The 19,282-nt window shown below is 42.7% G+C and overlaps 3 protein-coding genes across 3 annotated transcripts; 2 read left to right on the top strand and 1 right to left on the bottom strand.

Annotated features, from left to right (window-relative positions):
* Positions 1–6: 6 nt before the first annotated feature.
* Positions 7–7,276, bottom strand: LOC311253163 (calsequestrin-2-like). Its single transcript, XM_084346949.1, has 11 exons — positions 6,810–7,276; positions 4,367–4,451; positions 3,978–4,078; positions 3,045–3,153; positions 2,296–2,369; positions 2,021–2,151; positions 1,889–1,934; positions 1,743–1,797; positions 1,556–1,656; positions 1,400–1,474; positions 7–1,322 (listed from the first exon to the last, which is right to left on the bottom strand). The coding sequence occupies exons 1-11, from the start codon at positions 7,050–7,052 to the stop codon at positions 1,113–1,115; spliced, it is 1,230 nt and encodes a 409-aa protein (XP_084203075.1). The 5' UTR covers positions 7,053–7,276; the 3' UTR covers positions 7–1,112.
* Positions 7,277–7,644: 368 nt separating this feature from the next.
* poglut1 (protein O-glucosyltransferase 1) lies at positions 7,645–12,803 on the top strand. Its single transcript, XM_084347279.1, has 11 exons — positions 7,645–7,778; positions 8,391–8,481; positions 8,581–8,724; positions 9,079–9,214; positions 9,318–9,439; positions 9,612–9,671; positions 9,916–10,015; positions 10,148–10,206; positions 10,291–10,458; positions 10,982–11,038; positions 11,117–12,803. The coding sequence occupies exons 1-11, from the start codon at positions 7,694–7,696 to the stop codon at positions 11,271–11,273; spliced, it is 1,179 nt and encodes a 392-aa protein (XP_084203405.1). The 5' UTR covers positions 7,645–7,693; the 3' UTR covers positions 11,274–12,803.
* Positions 12,804–13,069: 266 nt separating this feature from the next.
* On the top strand, positions 13,070–18,587 carry timmdc1 (translocase of inner mitochondrial membrane domain containing 1). The gene is made up of 8 exons (XM_084346685.1): positions 13,070–13,269; positions 14,201–14,547; positions 15,206–15,371; positions 15,468–15,556; positions 15,650–15,717; positions 16,427–16,505; positions 17,821–17,931; positions 18,019–18,587. The coding sequence occupies exons 2-8, from the start codon at positions 14,222–14,224 to the stop codon at positions 18,167–18,169; spliced, it is 990 nt and encodes a 329-aa protein (XP_084202811.1). The 5' UTR covers positions 13,070–13,269; positions 14,201–14,221; the 3' UTR covers positions 18,170–18,587.
* The last annotated feature ends 695 nt before the right edge of the window (positions 18,588–19,282 follow it).

Below are 19,282 nucleotides of genomic sequence, written 5' to 3'. Positions count from 1 at the left end.
TGCACGTAGTCATTCTGTACTTTTATTAACACTCTTTTACATTGAAAATGTTCTCAAAAAGGTGCCTTTAACACCTTTGTTTTGTCCGAAAAATTCAATATAGACAACTATTAATTTTACTTTGCCCTGAATTAATTACAAGAAACAATTCAAAAACTATTCGACTTAACAGAACAAAAACTAATATTCCTCTTAACTATCTAAAAATGCAAATCAACCTTAAATATATAGTATGTAACATTTCTCGAAATGTCTGAAAACAACTCCAGCTTTCTGCTAACATCTTTAATTTTGTTTTGACCAGGAGACCCCTTGTGGCAGAAATAACATACTGTGCATTTAAATCTGCAATAACTAATATTTGTATTTTAAGGTATGTGTAGTGTGATCGCAAAGAATTATCACCGGATCATACTCACCTTTACTGAGCGTTTTAGCATCTTCCAGCTTATTGTTTTGGTTTTACGGCCAGCCGCTTTAATATTTTGATTCACTCTTACAGCTCTCATCAGTACCGTTTCCACACATTTCAGGAAACTGTTTTAAAACCCACTGTATAGGCTACTACTGGCTAGCACCAAACAACAGGGAGGCAAAGTTAGCAGCTAGCTCGTGAACATAGCGGGGCAGCAGATATTTTTGTCTCGGGAGTTGGTGGAGACCAAAATAGAGCTAAAAGGAGAGAAAATATTTGATTTAACTCGAAATGTGACAGCAAATGAATGGTAATATCGCTCAATGTCTGCTGGATGTGTAAATAAGAGACTGTTTGCTAACACGTTAGCCATAGCAACTGAAAAGGTGATAGCTGATAGATAGTTTTAATACCCCGATTGGCCTACATCTATAAATGGAGCTTGAACTGACATGTATGTGACACAGAAACTGTAGCGTGCTGATATCTTGATCCTCGGTGAGTACAGGAGAATTACTGCCTCAGGCACTGTGCTGACTTTATTGCAAACTGGGCCAAAAATCTTCCATGATGACCTTTAATCGGTTCTGATTTATCTGCTTTATCTGGAGACCAGCCTTTTTATTTCACTTATTTTAAACTGGGTAAAAAATACGAGAATTTTAATAATATTTTAACCACCACATAACTCCTCAGGTTAGTCGTCGCTGTCTTCTTCCTCATCTGGGTCGTGACTTTCGGAGCTGTCCTCCGTGACGTAGCTGTCAGGGTGGTCCCGGTCATCTGAAGACTCGTCGTCGTCCTCCGTGTTCACCCTCCCTGACAGGACGTCCTCAATCCAGTCCTCCAGCTCCTCGGGGGTGGGCAGGTCCTCGTCGTTGGACATGTCCAGCCACACGCTGTCCGCCTTGATCACAGAGCACCAAGGAAGTCAAGATGAAGGCTAATGACTAAAGAAGGCTAAAGATTTGAAACATTACTCACATCTGTGACGTTGACGACACCAATCTGAGGTCTGAACAGGTCCAGTTTGAAGGTTTTTTCCCAGTAAGTGGTCAGCTGGAGGGGCGAGACAAACCAGGTTACCTTACTTATCAGTGACCTATTTAAAGAAACATTTCTGGGTTAGGGAGGCAGAACCAGAGGGAAGTCATCAGGGTCGATCCAGACGATGCTGAGCTCTGGGTTGTTGGTGTTGTCTCTGGCCACGTCTTTGAGGATCTCCAGGAACTCGTAGCCATCTGGGGACGACAGAGCAGAGAAACCTGAGCTCGGCCTCAAGAAAAAAGGGAAACAACTGCCGAATACAAGGAGAAAAGGCAAAAACCTGGATCTTCCTCCTCTGCAAACGCAACAATATGTATTCCATCCATGTCATCCTCCTAGAAATGTAAAAGAGGTTACAGCACATTTTACAATCCAGCCTCAAATCAATTTAAAACATTTCTACAAACTAAATAGTCAACTACTCACCCATGTTTCAAACATATTCTCTGCCCGCAGCTTCCTCAGAGTCGCCCTGCAAAGACCACATTTACATTAAAGGCACAACCAGGTTCCCAAAGTGTTGAATTAACCAGTTAAAGAAATATAAATCTCACCCACCTTCTGTGTTGGTTGACGAACTCGACGATGTCCATCTCCGACAGAGGTCTGCCGGGCAGGATGGCCGGCTCCTCCATGAACGGCTCATAAAAATTCACCTCGTTCATCTTGAGGGAGAGATGCTTGGCTACCTGAAACACACAACATGGCAGGATTTCATTATGATGAGCAGGTGGAGGATATAATGACGGTTTGTTTAATGAGTGGGTGAAGCTGATAGAACAAAGAAAATCTGAACAGTTTCATTAAAATATCAATTTTTCATTATTACTTACGGATTTATCAAATGTAGCAAAGAACTTGATGTAAGGTTGGAAACGCTCGGAGGCCTCCTGAAAAGCTTTGTAGTCTGAGATAAAGGGAGACAGAGAGAGAGAGAGGGGGGGGAGAGATTGATGAGGAACTCAAGAGGGAATGACAGAAAACAAAGATGAGGAAGTAAAACAGGAGTGTGGGACTTTATCGTTCACATTCTGGTCACATTCTTAGCCAAATCTAGAGTATGTGATCAGGAAGGCAAGCAGTGAGACCCACTCGCTTCATTCAATTTCCCATCATGATTGTACTGTCTTCACCCAAGTAACAAAGTCTCCCTTAATACAGTTTTATACGCTTGTAATGTGCTCCCGGCTCTGCTCCCAACAAGGTCAAAACCAAGGACCAACCTATCTCTGGACAGAAATAGGCTCCATAATGAAACTTCATGCCACCGTCATATCGGACCAGATAGCATCTTCCCTGTCTCACTTTTACTCCCTTTATTTTTTTTGAGAGGAACTATAATTGCAGTTTGACCTATTAGACAGAGAACTAGAAGCTATTTAAAGGCTCTCGTGAGACCCAGTGAGAGTGCCACAGTCTGGAATCAGGTTTCCCTTCAGCAGCCAGTTAGGCTACATGGTAATGTCCATTAGCCTCTAGATCCCATTAGCGTCTGGGGAGCGTAGTAAGGCAACTTTAGGGGCCAAGATGTATTTTCAACCCATCACACACACTAGATTAATGAGTCTGGTGATAAACTAACATGAATCCTCTCCTTTGAAGTAGCCAATGAGGCGGATGTCTTCCTCCATCCTCTCGAAGGCTCGCAGCTCCATGGCATTGTTGATCATTTCAACTGGGTCCTCCAGCACCTAGGGGGCGGTATAACACAGGTATTTTCAGAAAACATTAAGCAATAGTTAAGCATTTTTGAGAAATCTCCTTATCCACTTTCTTGTGGAGAGTTAGATGAGAAGATTGATACCACACTCAGGTATGTTTATTAAATGTGATGCTAAAGCTAGTTGTTAGTTTAGCTTAGCATAACGACTGGAAGCAGGGAGAAACGACTAGCCTTAACAATGCAGAATAGTACAGCTGAAGAGAGTATAGTACATTACAACATTACATGCTTTGTTTTGTTTTTTACCTTCACCGCTTGCTATTCCCACTGCTTCCAGTCTGGCTAAGCTAAGCTAATAGGCTTCTGGCTATAGCTTTAGGCCTGTGTTTTACGTACAGATATGAGAGTGGTATCTATCTTTTCGTCCACTTCTTGGCAAGAAAATGAACAAGTGTATACAGTTGTGACATGGAAGGGTCACAATATAAACTTTAGAGATGTGACATTATCCTTGAGAATCAAGGGTTTCTATGTTTAGCAACACTGATGACATCAAGACAAAATTTAAATGGTGATGGGGAAAAACATGTCCGGCACCGGCGGCCCCTCTACAAAATGTAAAACTTAAATTTATTCATGTGAAAATGTCACAGATTTTCACTTTATTCCCTTCATCTCCACCCTCAGGGGAAAATTACATGAAAGCTTCTCCTAAATCTTGTATTACTGTGAAATACATCATTTACAAGTGTTTTAATGAGGCTGCAGCTGTTAATTGCTTGAGGATTTCTTCTCTCAACGGCTGACAAGATTAAACAATTAAAAAGCGGAGGAATCAGATTGTCCACTCACATCCAGGAGAAACTCCACCAGTGTGTCTGATGAGAGCTCCCCATCAAACTCAATGACACGGTCGTCCTTGAAGACGTACAAGCTGCCCACCTCCTCCAGACCTAATTCAACAGCGGGAGAACAAGATGTGACTTGAAGAAAGCTACGTTGAGGGCTTCACATTTAGAGAAAAGTGGCAAAAAACACTGTTTTCATAGTAGTTGAAGTACATTACCAGCAAATAGTGTATGTGGAAAGTAAGTTCATACAGAGAAATTAATATTTTGGAACAAAAATGAAGCATAAGAGGGGATTTTATAGATAATACTGTATTTAGAGATTCAGCATGCACAGTAATGTAACTGATACTGGGGTATATTACAGTGGAATGATGGAGATGCGAGTCATACCCAGTTTTCTGGCTACTTTGGCGTCCTTCTGGGCGTCCACCATCCCAAAACCGATGTCTTTGTTCTCCAGGACCTGAGCTGTGAGCTGCATGTTTCCAAAGACAAATGACAGTCAGATCAAGCCTTTTTTAAAAATATATATACATGATTTAATGTTCAAAAGACACAAGATTTTTCTCATACTGTCCATTGCTGCAGCACCTCTGTGACTCCTGTTCGTCCTTAAATCCAGGCTGTTTAACATAGGGGATCAACACACTTCACACCAACCACCCTCTGTTCCTAACTCTGCATTTAGCTTGGCACTTCCACGCTGTGTATTTGAGCTGGCATCCACAGCTGCTGCTGTCTATGTCAATACATCTTTTCATTACCGAGGTGTGTGCCCCCTGTGGAGTTTCTTCTTGTTAGAGTCAGGACAGCTTGCCTTTCAGCTCGCGATTTTTGAGAAAAGGAAAACAGATTTAGAGACACCACTGAAGATACTAGATTTTGTGTGTTTTTGCTTTTCAAGCGGCGTGTCGGACGTGACAGGGAAGCAAAAGCGATAGCTGAAAGGGAAGCTGGGGGCAGGTCAAAGTGGTGAATGCTTACAAATTCACGGTGTGAACAACATGGGTCACCTTCTCTCGTACTTTGAGCTCATAAATAAGAAGGGATGCATTCACTTATTTCTAGTTCACAGCCACATAATAAAGAGGTTTGGGAACAAGCTCTAATTAACAAAATGACCTAGAAACGATCCCTGGATACATGTGAACCACAGAGGAGGGCATGTAACGGGATTAAAATCACTGCTTGCCTGTTAAGAGCGTGTGCAGGTAAAACTCTGACTCTGCCTGTGACAGTGTGACAGCTCTTAATCCTACTTTACTTCACTTTATGGTTAAGCTGTCAGTCAACACATCAGGGAGACGGGAAGAATGAGGAATTCAGTGTCTGGTTTTCCAAACAGGCGGGATCACTGACTATACAATGACTTGTTGTGACAGGTTTGCATCAAATGAGCACGGCGGTGGGGAGTCTAACCCGCGGGGATTTGAGCTGTAGCTAATTGAGACATTTATGTTATCAGGGAAATCAGATCTATCCTCCGTGCGTCACAGCAGATACAACCCCGGCTCTCTTCTTTGATCAGTAATGACGCTGTCTTGGCAGGATTCGGGTGTCGTTCAGCTACTTAAGGAAGTCAGTGGCAGCGGAAAACGGTTCTGAAGCCGTGAGTTTGGCATCACAGCTGTCTTGTCCGTCTTGTTTTTTGGAGCCAGAAGTGATCAAATTTGGGACAAAAGGAGCTGCGAGGGAGGATATCCTGATTCATACCCTGATAAATGAGAACATGCTGTAGTAGTGACTTGTCAATCACATTTTCCCATAAGCTTACATACAATTTCACTTATTTTTGAAACCAGTGGAGTGGAGAATGCAGGTGTGTGACAGTCAACGGCCTCAACTCATGCCGACGTTGAAACAGTCGGGCGTAGTTGAGTTGAAGGACAGCCGTGCTTTGAGCTAAATGCTAACATCAGCATGCTAATTAGCGCACACTGATTGGCAGGTTGTTTGCTGTGTTCGCCATCTTGGTTTAGCATGCTAACATTTGCTAATTAGCACTAAAAACAAAATACTCTCACTCAATAAGAGTATACGTTGCTTTTCTGGTTTTTATATATAAAACTTCCCAAGGAGGAGCCCCAACATCATTGTACTCAAGAAACTGAGATCCAAAGTCCATCAACAGTTGAGATATTTCTAAAGTGACCACTTTTCTCTGTTAAATATCATTGTTAATAAGATATCTTTGGGTTTTGGACTGTTTATCATACAAAACAAGCAATTTGAAGATGTCTGAAATGATCTTTGGGAAAATGAGATGGGCATTTTCAATAGAAAATGAAATAATCTGTAATAAAAAATTATAGACTGCAGCTCTAAAGTAAACACTCTTTATATAAGTTTAACTCATTGTAATTAGAGGCTTTGGTAGTGGTTAATTAATCATTTGTGTAAGCTTTATAGATGACAATAATAAAGGGTTTCCAAGTTGTAATACATATTTTTTATGGATTACTAACACTTATTACTGCAATATTAACAAATAGGAAAGCTACACCTGCAAGTTCACAACCTGGCAACCCATTACAAATAATTACAAAAATTATTAATAAAGGCATCAATTACATCTTAAAAACCTTTTACATAATGTGGCCTGTTTGAAATAAGTATTGCAGAGATTCCTCTCGAGAAGATGGGGGCATTAAAGGGCATTACACTTTTTCACACTGCTCTCTGTCCATGTCTCAAACATTTACATTTATCTCTTATTCTATAATAAAGAAAGAATATCAGTCAGAATATCTGTGTCTTCTACTTTTTCTCCGTAACCACTCCTGGGATTGTCGGTCTCTTTTCCCTCTTTTTCCCTGTAGACCCACTGTATTACCTCCAGCACCAGCTCTGTCATCTGGAACCGCTTCTGCAGGCCCTTGTTGGCGGGCACTGGTTCATGGTAGAACAAGCACAGGAGGTCGTATCTCTTCAGAGCCTTCTTGTAGTTGCGCTCGGTGACGTCCAGCACCCTGTCCTTCCCGTCAAAATTGGGGAACTCGAGACCTTCCTCGGCGCTGCAGGGTAAAACCAGGCGAAGGCACAGGCCAGATAGTAGCGAAAGCCACATTTGCCGCATTGTTGTTCAGTTGTGGAGGTGTGTGCAGAGAAATTAAAGGAACCACTCAAGGCCTAACATGAAGAGTGCAATAGATGAGGTCTACTCTCACAAATATTTCATCTTTATACCCTCTCTCTCTTCTTCTTTCTATTGCTCTCCTTCAATATCTCTCCCTCTCCACCTGTCTTCTGTCTCCTCCTCTCTCCGTCACTCAGTCTTGCTGCCCCGACTCTCCCAGGAGGCTCTTTCTTCCCTCCTCTCTTCTCCCAGCCTGAGAAACTCACCTCAGCAGCCCATTTACAGGACAAACCATCCATGTGATAGTCATTCATGCCCTTGAAATAAAGCTAGAAATTAGAGCAGCCATTTAACCAGCAATGACATAATCCATATGAAGGGAAAAAAAGGATAGGCCATAAGCATTGATGCGATAAAATGAATGAGGAATTGATTAATTTAGTCTGGCAGAGCGTGAGTGTGAATATAAAGAGACAGATTTTGTGAGGAATATCCCTTTAATGCCAATTTGGGCTAATCTTCTAAGTGTTACGGTATACTAACCTATAAATGAATATCGTGCTGCGCATTACCGTAATGGCCGCCTCCAGCCAGAAGTAGCAGATCGCAGATCACCTCGTTCTCTCAGACGAAGCTGGAGGATGGAGAGAAAAATGGAGCGTTTTTGTCCGTGGAGGTTTTTAATACTGCTGCAAGTGTGTTGTTTATGTTTGGTGTCTGCGTCAGGTAAGGTATTTTGAAACAAATACGGCACATTAAACCATTTTCAAAGTGGCAGCGTGACTTCGCTGCGTGTCGCGTCGCTGTAGCTCCTCGAGGTAACTTTTGGTGCTGGAGTCATTCATCACTTCGCGAGCTTAGCTAGCTAGCCGAGGAGCTAACCCAACTGAGCTAACAGCGCTAACTTAAAGGTTTGTGTGAATGGCGGTTGAAAGTTAGCACTGTAGCTCACAGCGACATTGTAATGTACGGCTTTAAATCGGCTCTAACTGAGGCTGGGTGTGGTTTTGGACACAGGTTTGCTAAAAGGCTAGTTAGCACTGACAGATGTTGTTGGAGTGACGCCACAAGTGGTTCAGCGTATTTCTGTCATGGAGTTACTCACCACAGAGTGTAGTTCATGCTGCGTTTATAGCTTTAAAGTCATGAGATGTTAACAAAAGACATGATCTGTAATGTGCAGGATACTTGAGGTCCTTGCTGAGCTAGTAGTCTTGTTTAGGACCGCCTCATTGCAGACACTGACCCTCTATTTACAGTGGATGTATCAGTCTCATGATCCCATTGGGAGATTATATTCTGTATATCTGTTCTGACACTATTTTCCATCATTTGTAGGGAATCAGTGGAAGACATTTAAAGACCAGATTTCTGATGCTGTTAAAAGCTACACCCCATGCAACGCTGCCAACTGCAGCTGCCATCTAAGGTGAATGTGTGATTATCATACCCATCAGATAAACAGATATTGCTGCATTAACCACTGTGAAGGTTTGACTCATTTCTCTCTCTTGCTCTTCTGCCTCAGTGTCCTACAACATGACTTGCAGCCCTTTAGAGGGAAAATCTCCGAAGATGTCATGGCTTCGACTCTTGAAAGAGGGGTGGGCACCCATTACCAGATCATTGGACACAAGTTGTACAGGGAGCACAACTGCATGTTTCCTGCCAGGTGAGGAGAAAGTACTGTATATTTTATTACAAATTTACTCCCAAAACAGACTGAAACCGAGTACCCCCTCTTCTCATTCCCTTTCCTCACCACCTCTCCTTGGGTCTTTTAAAGGAAGAGACTTGATGAAAGAGGAAATATCATTAAGTAATGGGGTTTGAACAGCATGTTACGAGGCGCTGATCTCTCATTTGATCATCTAAAACAACTTATGAATACAGAGAAACACATTTGTAGAGTCCTGTTCCCGTCATGGTTTGTATATTCAGCTGTGTCACGGCTGCTGAGAAGACTTCTGCAAATTATTCACACGCGCATACTCACTCACAATCTTAATCTGTTTCCTGTTTTCAGGTGCAGTGGGGTGGAGCATTTCATCCTGGAGGTGATCGGCAGGTTACCCGACTTGGAGATGGTTGTAAATGTCAGGGATTACCCTCAAGTCCCCAGCTGGGTGCAGCCGACGCTGCCGGTCTTCTCTTTCAGTAAGGTCAGGCTCTAGTCATTAGTTTCACACGCGATTAAAAACGCACATGGATGTTTATTAAATACACTAAAAGTGTTTTTGACATTTGTGTGTGTGATTTGAGCAGACGGCAGACTACCAGGACATCATGTACCCTGCATGGACGTTTTGGGAGGGTGGGCCTGCTGTGTGGCCTATATACCCCACTGGACTGGGACGATGGGATCTGATGAGGGATGATCTTAAAAAGTAAGCTCACATCAAAGATCGATTAGTGTGTATTTACTGTTGCTGAAATTATAAACCTAAAGTAGAACTTTTAAGGAAAAAATCCCACTCGTAACACAGTTACGTCTTTCTTCTCTGATAAATTGAATATATTTTAATTTCAGTGACTTATCCATAAAATGTGTTGTGGCAGGTCTGCAGCACAGTGGCCATGGAAGAAGAAGGAGTCCAGAGGATTCTTTCGAGGCTCCAGGTCAGTCACATATAATTTTTTAATGTTAAGACAATGAGGTGACTACTTATTTGCCGTGTCAGCCAGCCACTGTAGGGATGATCATCTTGTAGCTTACTCGCATGTCAAACTGTGCCCCGTTTTCCAACTTTTCATCTTCTGTCAGTATCCCTAATTAAATGTAGCTCAATCTGTGACCCAGATCTCCTTTTATATCTAGTTTCTGAGCTGCTTTCTCTCGTTCTCATCCGTGTTTCTTTGACAGAACCAGTCCAGAACGCGACCCCCTGATTCTTCTGTCGAGAGAAGCTCCTGACCTAGTGGATGCAGAGTACACAAAGAACCAGGCCTGGAAGTCTGAGAGGGTTGGTGACACCGAAACCACACCAGAATGATAGAAATATAGTCATACTGTGCCTTTTATTTTACACTGCCTTCTGTAATGATTGGTTGAGGTTTGATTACAATTACATCTATCTTTTTTCTTTCTGTTTCAGGACACACTAGGGAGACCCCCGGCCAAAGAAATCCCACTTGTCGATCACTGCAAGTACAAGTAAGCTCAATTCTTTTCAAGAACAAAATGATAAACCCATAATTTTAGAGCAGTTTTACCAGACATGTGTTTATATCATTGCAGATATTTATTCAACTTCCGCGGTGTAGCTGCCAGTTTCCGCTTCAAACACCTCTTTCTCTGTGGCTCCCTGGTGTTTCACGTGGGCGATGAATGGCAGGAGTTTTTTTACCCTCAGCTCAAGCCCTGGGTGCACTACATCCCAGTCAAGCAGGATCTCTCCGATGTCAGGTAACACAGCATGTTTCTAATTTCACTGATTAGGTTTACCTCCGAAGGTTTCAGACTTATTGCCCTCAGAATATTGGGCAATAAATGTAAGAATCAGAACCTAAGAGTACAGATGTCAGCGAGCCCAGCCCACAGTAAATTAGATTTTCAGATCCCAACAGAGGTAGACCTTTCTGTTAAGGAACAAGATCCCTTTTGTTCGCGCTTGCGCCAAAGCCACCAGACTCCATTTCAAGTCATTTGATTCTCCGTTTTGACCTGTTTTTACTCATTAAAATTCAAAGCCAGTTTCCTCTGTCACTGAGGTGAGTCAGCAGGGATGAATCAAACGTAGCAGCTATTTATATGGATTCCTATCCCCTCGTCCCATATTTTGTGGCTCTAAATACGAACATGGTGCCAGTTTCCTTTCATTTTACTTACCTTTTAACACAATTTTGCTGTTTAGAGCCTTTAAAAGGGTCACAAGTCCTGAGTAAATATCATGCATGTTTATATGTCTTTACATGTTGTGTGTCCTCAGGGAGCTACTACAGTTCGTCAAAGAGAATGACGCCATCGCACAGGAGATTGCCACAAGGTAACAGATCACATTATAAGTTTGAATTTTAATGTGTTTGTGCAAGTGAGTCTGACTTTCAGTTTCCCGTCCACACAGGGGTAAGGACTTCATCCTCGACCACCTGCGGATGCAAGATGTTTCCTGCTACTGGGAGAGACTCCTCACTGAGTTTAGCCGCCTTCTCACCTACAAACCCAAACTAAAGAACAGCTACAACCAGATTGTTCACAGAGCCAGCAAAACAGAGCTATAAGAGACTCTGCAAGACCAGGGCCCTCATTTATAAATCCTCATTTGTACGTATGCAAACATTTAGTTTTATAAATGAGGTTCCAGGGCAGCTGTAGTGAAGGTAAAATTCCTGATAATGAATGTAATCACTGCACAACAACATTTGATTTCCTCACAAGCAATATTGAACAGTGTGTCTTACAGGACTTGCAGGGCACGTAGCTTCTTTTTAGTTTAGTGTGTTGACTGTGAATGCTGCCACACCTTCGGGTGCCACCAGGTGCCAATTCTGCATCACTTTCTGGTTCAATTCATTGATTTGCTTTTAAAGATAACTCCTTTTTTTATGGCTTCTATCTAAACTCACCAGCAAAGTATCGTCCACGTAAGCTGCATAAAAACTGGGGGTGTGGGGTTTGAAAGAAATGGCAGGAAGTCATCCATTTACCAAGTTGTGTTATGGGAAGTGTAGGATCCAGTGTTTTCAGCCTTTGACACATACAAATGACTAAAAGTCTGAATATTTCGGACTCTGGTACTTCAGTTTTGACCGTTATTTTTTTAATCTGTCTCTTATGAGTCCACCAACATTTCTGGAGTGTTACACTAAAAGGCTGGAGTTGCGCTTGAACATGCAGTGTTAAGACTTCAGATGAAAATCTGTCCTCTGTTGGAATTTATTTTAATGTTTTCAATTTGTTTTGTCAACCTGAGACTGAGTGGGAGAAGTTCAGTGCCTTGCTCAAGAAAAAGCTGAATTGAACCTCTGACCTTTTAATGTTTTACTGCGGACCATTCACCAGAATCAAGACAATATTGCACATCTATAAATACTTGAATTACAGCGCTGCAGATCATGATGTTGAATTTCAAAAGCTGCTTAAATATCCATAAAGGTTCCAGCAATAATAATTACATTTGCAGATGCCATAATGTAACATATTTAATGGTTAATATTAAATAAATGGAATCAATTGATGGGGGAAAGTGCCATCAGAGCAGCACTAATATTGAATTTAATAGGCTGGTTCAAACTTAAACAGGGCATCAGCTTTGCAACACTGCCCTCTACTGGGCAGCTGAACAAACTCCAGCAGACCTTAAACATGTTTCATCACAACAACATATCTATGATTGTGCCACAGTTTAAATAACACAAAAAACACAAATTATTCACAGTCAACATTTAATTCCACACTAAGTGCCAACATGAAGCAATAATCACTTTAGAGTAATTAGTTTTACTTTTATGTGTGGAGTTTCCAAGAAACACTCATGTTAATTGTTTTTACTTTTTGATGATGATGTATAGTTGATACAGGAGAATGTTGAATATGTTGTAGTATTCACATTGTACTGTAAACAAGCCGATTCTCACCTAGTTGTTGTTTTTTTTTACAGTGTTGTTAAGAACTGTGCTAAAGATGGTCCTTTAGTTTGATGATTTGACCAAAAAGCTGTGATCATGTGCCTCAACGTGTGACATCCAGGTTGTTGTCGCAGCTTGTGCAGCATTTTTTCTAATGCCAATAAACGGTTCTTAAATCATCCTAGAGTTGAGTTTTTTCTCTTTGATTACTTTGTTTGAGCGTTTTACAATTTAACATCTGTAATAAGCCAAAGAAAAAGTATTTATTTACACATTATTGTAAGATAACAGTATATATATATATATATATATATATAGAGAGAGAGAGAGAGTTTATAAAAGTATACAAAAGTATTTTTATGATGTAATGATTTCTCTATGGCAAAGCTCTTTACTACAGCCAGGCACATGCAGTGGTATGCTCGGTCCTCCACCGACAGGCGGCGCTGTTTTCTCCATGCTCCGGCTGAGGTCAAAGGTCAGAACACCGGTCGGCTGTCAGAAAGTCACCGCTGAGAAACAGGCATGAGAAGGGCAACAATGGAAAACAGAAATATTGAAAGTAACTACAGTTAAAATGCATTAACGAAGGGTGCGGTGCTTTGTTCAAGAAACTGTTCACTGATGACTCATTCAGCTCCGCTCGCTGGTAAGCTGCTGTTTCCCTGTGATTTGACCGGCTAACAGATAGCATGCTAAGTGTTAATGCTAATGCTCCCATTGTCGGACAGACATGATACACACTTCTGTCCTGTTGTTTACTGTCAGCCAAAGTGCGTAGACAGACTGTAATTCAAACCATGATCCCACGTTTCATTAGCAAGTACAATGTAGAGAAATGAGGTGTTATTGTCACAGAGAATTAAACGTGGTGAGAGTTTAGCTTAGTTAGCTACCTGTCCTGTCAACTGTGACCTGACACAGGTGTACTGCATCAAGCTGATTGAGGAGAAGTCGACAGGTGAATTGACGCAGTGCAGGACACATTTATTAGACATTAGCAGGGCTACAGGTGACTTTTTCATTATTTATTACAGTACACTGGTATTAAAAATGCCCATTTTCAAGTTAAAAGAGCCCAAACACTGTAAAAAAATAAATAAAAATAAAACAATGCTAGCATGATCATCATGAACACCTAAGGGCATACATCAGGATATCTTCAAATATTAATGAAACAGTCCTGCTTAATTCAAATCCTTAAATAGTTATCAGTCAATAATTTATATCAGTCTTATACATTTTTCAAATTACAAATTAATAAAGACTAAGTGACCTTGTGTATTTATCTCTGATCCTGGACCAGCCAACACACCCTACTCTGAGGACCTGAGGGTCCCAGCAGTGCATTGAAAGCTCAACGGTGCATTTTAAAGCCAAGACAGAAATCTTTTTCCAGAAAGTCTGCTTGTGTGCCCAGTGTGTTTTGATAGGACTGCACCATTTAACAGCTGCTGAGCTGGACAGTCTATGTAGCCCTGCCAGGATTTCATTTGCCTTTAGGCTATTTATTTTGAGGACGGAGCCTAAGTCGAGGCAGTGAGTGCAACATCCCAACCCATGGCCATGTGTTTCTGCAGCCTAATGCCAGTTGAAGCGTGATGCATCCAGAGCAGCCCAGAACGGGCCTCGCCCTGCAGAGACGTCAGGCGGACTCAGCCCCTCGGGGCGCGTTGAGCACCGGCCTACTGCAGGGCTTCATCCAGAGCGCCAGGCCTCCTTCCTTCTGCTTCGTGCTCCCCAGGGTCCACGCAGCTGATGTGGCTGCTGCCCAGCCTGCACAGATGCCCTCCTCTTCCTCCTCCTCCTCCTCCACCAGTCCTGCTCCTGCACCCATCCCCTCTCCCAGCGCCATGCCAAGCAACATGGGCAGGCCAGAATTCCCAGACACAGGATGGGACCGCATCAAGGACCTCTTTGAGAAAGAGTTGGTATTTCTTCTCCCTCGTATATCCTAAATCGTGTGAACACTGTTTAGAAACCTTTCGTGCAGAAAGGAGAACTGTTTTGTTTGGTGTAGGGATGCTTTTTATACTGCAGATGTGGACAATGACAAACCCAGAGCTGTAACTATTAATTTAGCAACAGTAAATGTATTACTCACTGTTTTGTTTTAGTTTGAGGCAGATTTTTCATTTTTGTTCAAGTTATGCCCTCCGCCAACACAACTGTCACATACTTAGGCATGTGTAATTGACCAAATGATTGATCAAGGAATCTATCTTCTATCTCTCTAGTGCTAGTAAAAAGTAGTAAATGAGGTGTCAACATGTTATAAACAAAGAGCACAAGCTTATTTCTAGATTCTCCGTTTTAAAGGTCATGCAGAGAGATACCTCAGTAGACCAGAATACAGCCCAGTCTTGTTGTCTTGTGAGTCTCACCTCTTCTAGAAATGCAATTAGTGATGTCAGAACCCATTATGTGCACACTAGTAAATAAACTGGGTCAGAGAAAAGTACAAGGTACAGCTATTACAGTACAAGACTCAAGCCTTGAATGTATTGAATTGTATTGTCTTTTTTTTTTTTTGAAAATGCAATGATGATTGGGTCTCAAAAGAAAGCATCTTTGTCTCCCTGTAGTACGACACACACGTACCCAGAGGAGCTGACCAATGTGATAAAGAGCGGTTTCGTTGCTGCAGTGGCAGGCATGATCTACGGAGGCCTGCCGGCAGCTCGCCATGCAAGGCAGAGGTACATCCAAACAAGCCAGGCGGAAATCTACAGCACCCGAGTGGATGCAGTGGTGAGTGGGTGAATGTCATTGAGCCTGTTGTTGAGGATTTGGGGCAAATTTGTGACAATAACATATGTTTAATAATGTCCTCTGTGTCTAAATCAGCGCTCGGCCCATAACGCAGCAATCCGTGGTTTTGTGAGGTATGGATGGAGGTGGAGCTGGAGAGTGGCTGCTTTTGTCACCTTGTTCAAGTAAGCAAACTAACGTATAAAATTTACCATGAAGGTATTAAACTTTGTTTCAGTCTAACTGTGTTTCCCTCGCGTGTTACCTTTCCTCTCTAGTTCTGTCAGCACAGGGCTCTCTGTTTACCGAGACAAGTATAGCATCAGCCACTACGCTGCAGCTGGAGGTGAGTCACATGGGCTTCAGTGGGGCCTGATTAAACATATTTTTTAAACCTTTATTTATCCAGGGAAAGCCAACTGAGGCTGCTTGCTGTGTCACAACAAGGCTTCACATTCACACATTTCGACACCTTTCCATCTGGGAGTTGTTCTACACGAAGTCAACAACAGGTTCAAAGCAGAATAGCAAGAAGATGTGAAAGTGTTGCTTCTGTAACCTTTTTTAATGTGGATGATTATGTCAACATTGACACCAAACGATCCCTCTAATATTTGTCTTGACCAAGCATAACAGCGCCACATAACTGGGTCGCTTAGAGGTTAAGGCCATGAACAGCAACGTGCCCAGTTCATATCAGGCCGAGATGCATGTCATTCCACCATCTCTCTCCCCCCTTCATTTCCTGTCATCCCTGTGCTGCAGCTGTCTAAATAAAGGCCAGGAAATGCCTATAAAAATTGATTTGAAAAAAAAAAAAATGTACTCCAGAAGTTTACTGCCCAGAAAATGTGAGTTTATATTGTGCAGAAATGATGATTGTGTTTTGGTGCTGACAATAATAGTAGAGGTTTTATAATCCTCGTTAACCTGATGACAAATAGTTTTAACACATACACATACATGCCAGCACAGTGAGTAATGAATAATGATGATAAAAGTCTCTGGTGTCTGTATGTCTGTCTGTCTGTCTGTCTGTCTGTGTGTGTGAGCAGCTGTGACTGGAGGCCTTTTCAGACTGAACCTGGGCCTGGGAGGGCTGTTGGCGGGGTCAGTCATCGGAGCAGTGTTGGGGTAAGTTTGGCCTCTGTTCCCACAAGTGTTTATTCACATCAGTTTCTCACCCTGACAGTCCAGCACATCAACGTTTTACACCAACTAACGTGAATCTCATCAGTTTCATCCACGGAGGCTGCTGTTTTTGTTTTTTTTGTTTGTTTTTTTAACATGCATATTTGCTCGTGTGTGTGTGTGTGTCCATGTTCATGCGTGTGTGCTTGAGAGCAGTGAGCACTCTGGCAGCCAGCTGCGCTCCTCCCAGCAACCCTCTGTCGCCCAGCTGAACCCCCTCCCACCCCCACACCCACCTCTGTTGACAGTGCCAGAGGGACTCATGTGCACTGCAGAGGGCCATGTTTTGGGTACTAGAGCAAGGAGACAGGCCAAGGCAGCAGCTGCCCCTCTCCATTTTGACCATCTCTGTTATTCCAGCCTCTCATCCCCATCTACCACGCTCTGATCTGGACTTATGCTTCCCTCCTCTCTCTCCTCAACCCTCTCGTCTCTCTCTGTCCCACTTTTCTCTCGTTCCCCTGGCCACTTTCAGCCGAGTGCACGGAGCCAAGAGCACATTTGAATTTGATCGTATAATGGAGATTGAGTGAGAGGTGTTTGATGGTGTAACAGACTGGAGGGGCTGGTTTGGATTGTGTCTGTGATCATCGGCTCCGTGTTGGCTCAGCCTTGGTCTGTTCTCCTGTTGGCTCCCTACTGGCATTTCCTCCTCCTCCTCCTCTCCCTCTCACTGTCTGCCTGAGGGACCAGCCACCTGGAGCATTTGATGTGTGCAAACAGCCCCTGCCCCAGCTATGCCAGGTGCAGTCGGGGCAGAAGGGGACGAAATGAAAGCAGGCAGCTAATCGGAAAGTACATCACGCTCCAGATCTCACCCCGCAATCGGCCTCTCGTCCGGGCACGTGGCGGAGGTGCGACTGGAAGTTTAAAGCGAGAGAGCGAGAGGGGCATGGATTTGTAGGAGACAGCTGAGAGGAAATTGGACACTAATTTGTTACAATGGTGCAACATAACAGACAGCTTGGAAGGTTTCTGCAATTAAAGTTTGACAGAACCTGAGTGTGACAGCTAGGCTCATTACAAAACAGATTATGACATCGAAGAATTCCCAGTGCTTCAGGAACATTACATACCCAGTTTCCGCTGTGTTGTGTTAGTACCCTGATATTGTTACCCTTACACAATGAGATGAAGCCAAGTATTGAATTTTGTTCAGCACTTCTCAGTCAGCGTAATATACGCTCTAAAGAGCGATCCAACGTCCTCCTAAATATGTTTGTAATATTTCTAATAAGATAAACTAACTTGTGCTCAGGATTCCCACGGGTGCTTTGATCATCAGCATGCAGTCTCTGACAGGAGAAGCTGTCGAGGAGAGGAGGAGGAGAGAGCGCAGGGAACTCTATGAGCTCAGACTCGCAGAATGGTGAGATATATTCAAAAAATGTATCGACATGTAGGATCGAGCTGATGTTTTGTTCACCAGTCGCTCTCCCTTCTTTCACGTCCTCAGGACGGCCCGTCTGCAGCTGACGGACGGGTTGATTGGAGATCTGAACGTGAACTCTCAGCCGGAGGAAATCCATAAGGACATGCAGAGGATCCAAGAACTGCTCAGTTTACCACAGAATGAGGATGTGCCTCCGGACTCTGGCAGCCAGTGACAGTAGCTGCCTTACTGCCTGTTATGTGTTGGTTGTTGAAGGTTGGACTTCACACAGCTGGGAGGATAAATGGGTCACTTCTACTTTGCTGAGACTCCACACATCTTCTCTTCTAAGTGAATGGAAACGGCTCCACATCAGAATTAAAAGACACTGTTGTACCTCTGCAACTACTGTTAAGCTGTTGGCCAGTACTCTCTTTGGGACAGACCTTCAAAGGACTGTTTCAAGACTACAACTTGGTTTTAAGATCAGCGTAATGTTGTAATGGTTGGGGTAAAGGCTAAGGAACTCATGTTGGTATTGTTCCTCATAATTATTGATGTACAACATTGTGTGTGTGTGTGTGTGTGAGAGAGAGAGAGGTGGGTGCGACTCAGAAAAAAGACTTTTGAATAAAGAAGTCTTTCCCATGAAACCATCATTTCTTTACAAAACCATGAAAGTGCAGTAGCTCATCACCCAGACGGACCCGACCTCACCTTTCAGCAGTATCTGTTATTTTAGCAGCTACTGATGATCGCTTATTATGTTCAGTACACCTTAATTCTTACAAATGTCACTTCCTTTCTGCTACAAAATGGCTTCTGTCTTCCACATGTCTGTAATGTGAAGTGTGCTTTTGACTGTGCCTCTCAGGCTTTTTCAACAACTAGGTCAAACATAGCCTTGGTCCCTGGTGTAAACAAGATGTGACACAGCAGCAGCTGGGCCCCAAGATGCAGCAGTGACTGCTGACATGCAGATGGACAGCCAGTAGAAACAGATATGAGGAATGCTTGCACTCCAGAGCACAGCTTGGTCAGTGTCGATAACTTCAGGTAAACTTAGAAGGGCAGTATGTAGTGTTGGAGAAGACGTTCAAACTCAGAATGTTGATGTATAAAATATTAAAGAGGTAATAATATAAACTCAGAAATGTTTATTCTTTCCATAACTAAATACAGAAGCTGTTCTCAGAGGAAGAGAAGTCATTTTATATACAAATAATTATTTTCAATTGTACTTATTTCCGTCCTTGTGCCACCTGAATCAAAAAAAGGATTACCCTGTCGAGCGGGCAAATTTAGTTGTTGAAGCAGGAAAATGACAGAAATAAATACAGATAAGTAA

This window comes from Pagrus pagrus, assembly GCF_965226575.1.
Source record: "Pagrus pagrus genome assembly, chromosome: 24".
Lineage (NCBI taxonomy): Eukaryota > Metazoa > Chordata > Actinopteri > Spariformes > Sparidae > Pagrus > Pagrus pagrus.
Note: the sequence above shows the minus strand (reverse complement) of the source record. Positions and strands in the feature narration are given on the sequence as shown.

Coding starts and splice junctions, on each gene's coding strand:
- LOC311253163 (XM_084346949.1), bottom strand. CDS start 7,052: ATGCGGCAAATGTGGCTTTCGCTACTATCTGGCCTGTGCCTTCGCCTG. Junction 3,154..3,977: donor TGGTGGAGTTTCTCCTGGAT/GTGAGTGGACAA, acceptor ACCGCCCCCTAG/GTGCTGGAGGACCCAGTTGA. Junction 1,798..1,888: donor AGAATATGTTTGAAACATGG/GTGAGTAGTTGA, acceptor TTACATTTCTAG/GAGGATGACATGGATGGAAT.
- poglut1 (XM_084347279.1), top strand. CDS start 7,694: ATGGAGAGAAAAATGGAGCGTTTTTGTCCGTGGAGGTTTTTAATACTG. Junction 7,779..8,390: donor ATGTTTGGTGTCTGCGTCAG/GTAAGGTATTTT, acceptor CATCATTTGTAG/GGAATCAGTGGAAGACATTT. Junction 10,459..10,981: donor CAGGATCTCTCCGATGTCAG/GTAACACAGCAT, acceptor GTGTGTCCTCAG/GGAGCTACTACAGTTCGTCA.
- timmdc1 (XM_084346685.1), top strand. CDS start 14,222: ATGCATCCAGAGCAGCCCAGAACGGGCCTCGCCCTGCAGAGACGTCAG. Junction 15,372..15,467: donor GCACCCGAGTGGATGCAGTG/GTGAGTGGGTGA, acceptor TGTCTAAATCAG/CGCTCGGCCCATAACGCAGC. Junction 15,557..15,649: donor GCTTTTGTCACCTTGTTCAA/GTAAGCAAACTA, acceptor TTTCCTCTCTAG/TTCTGTCAGCACAGGGCTCT.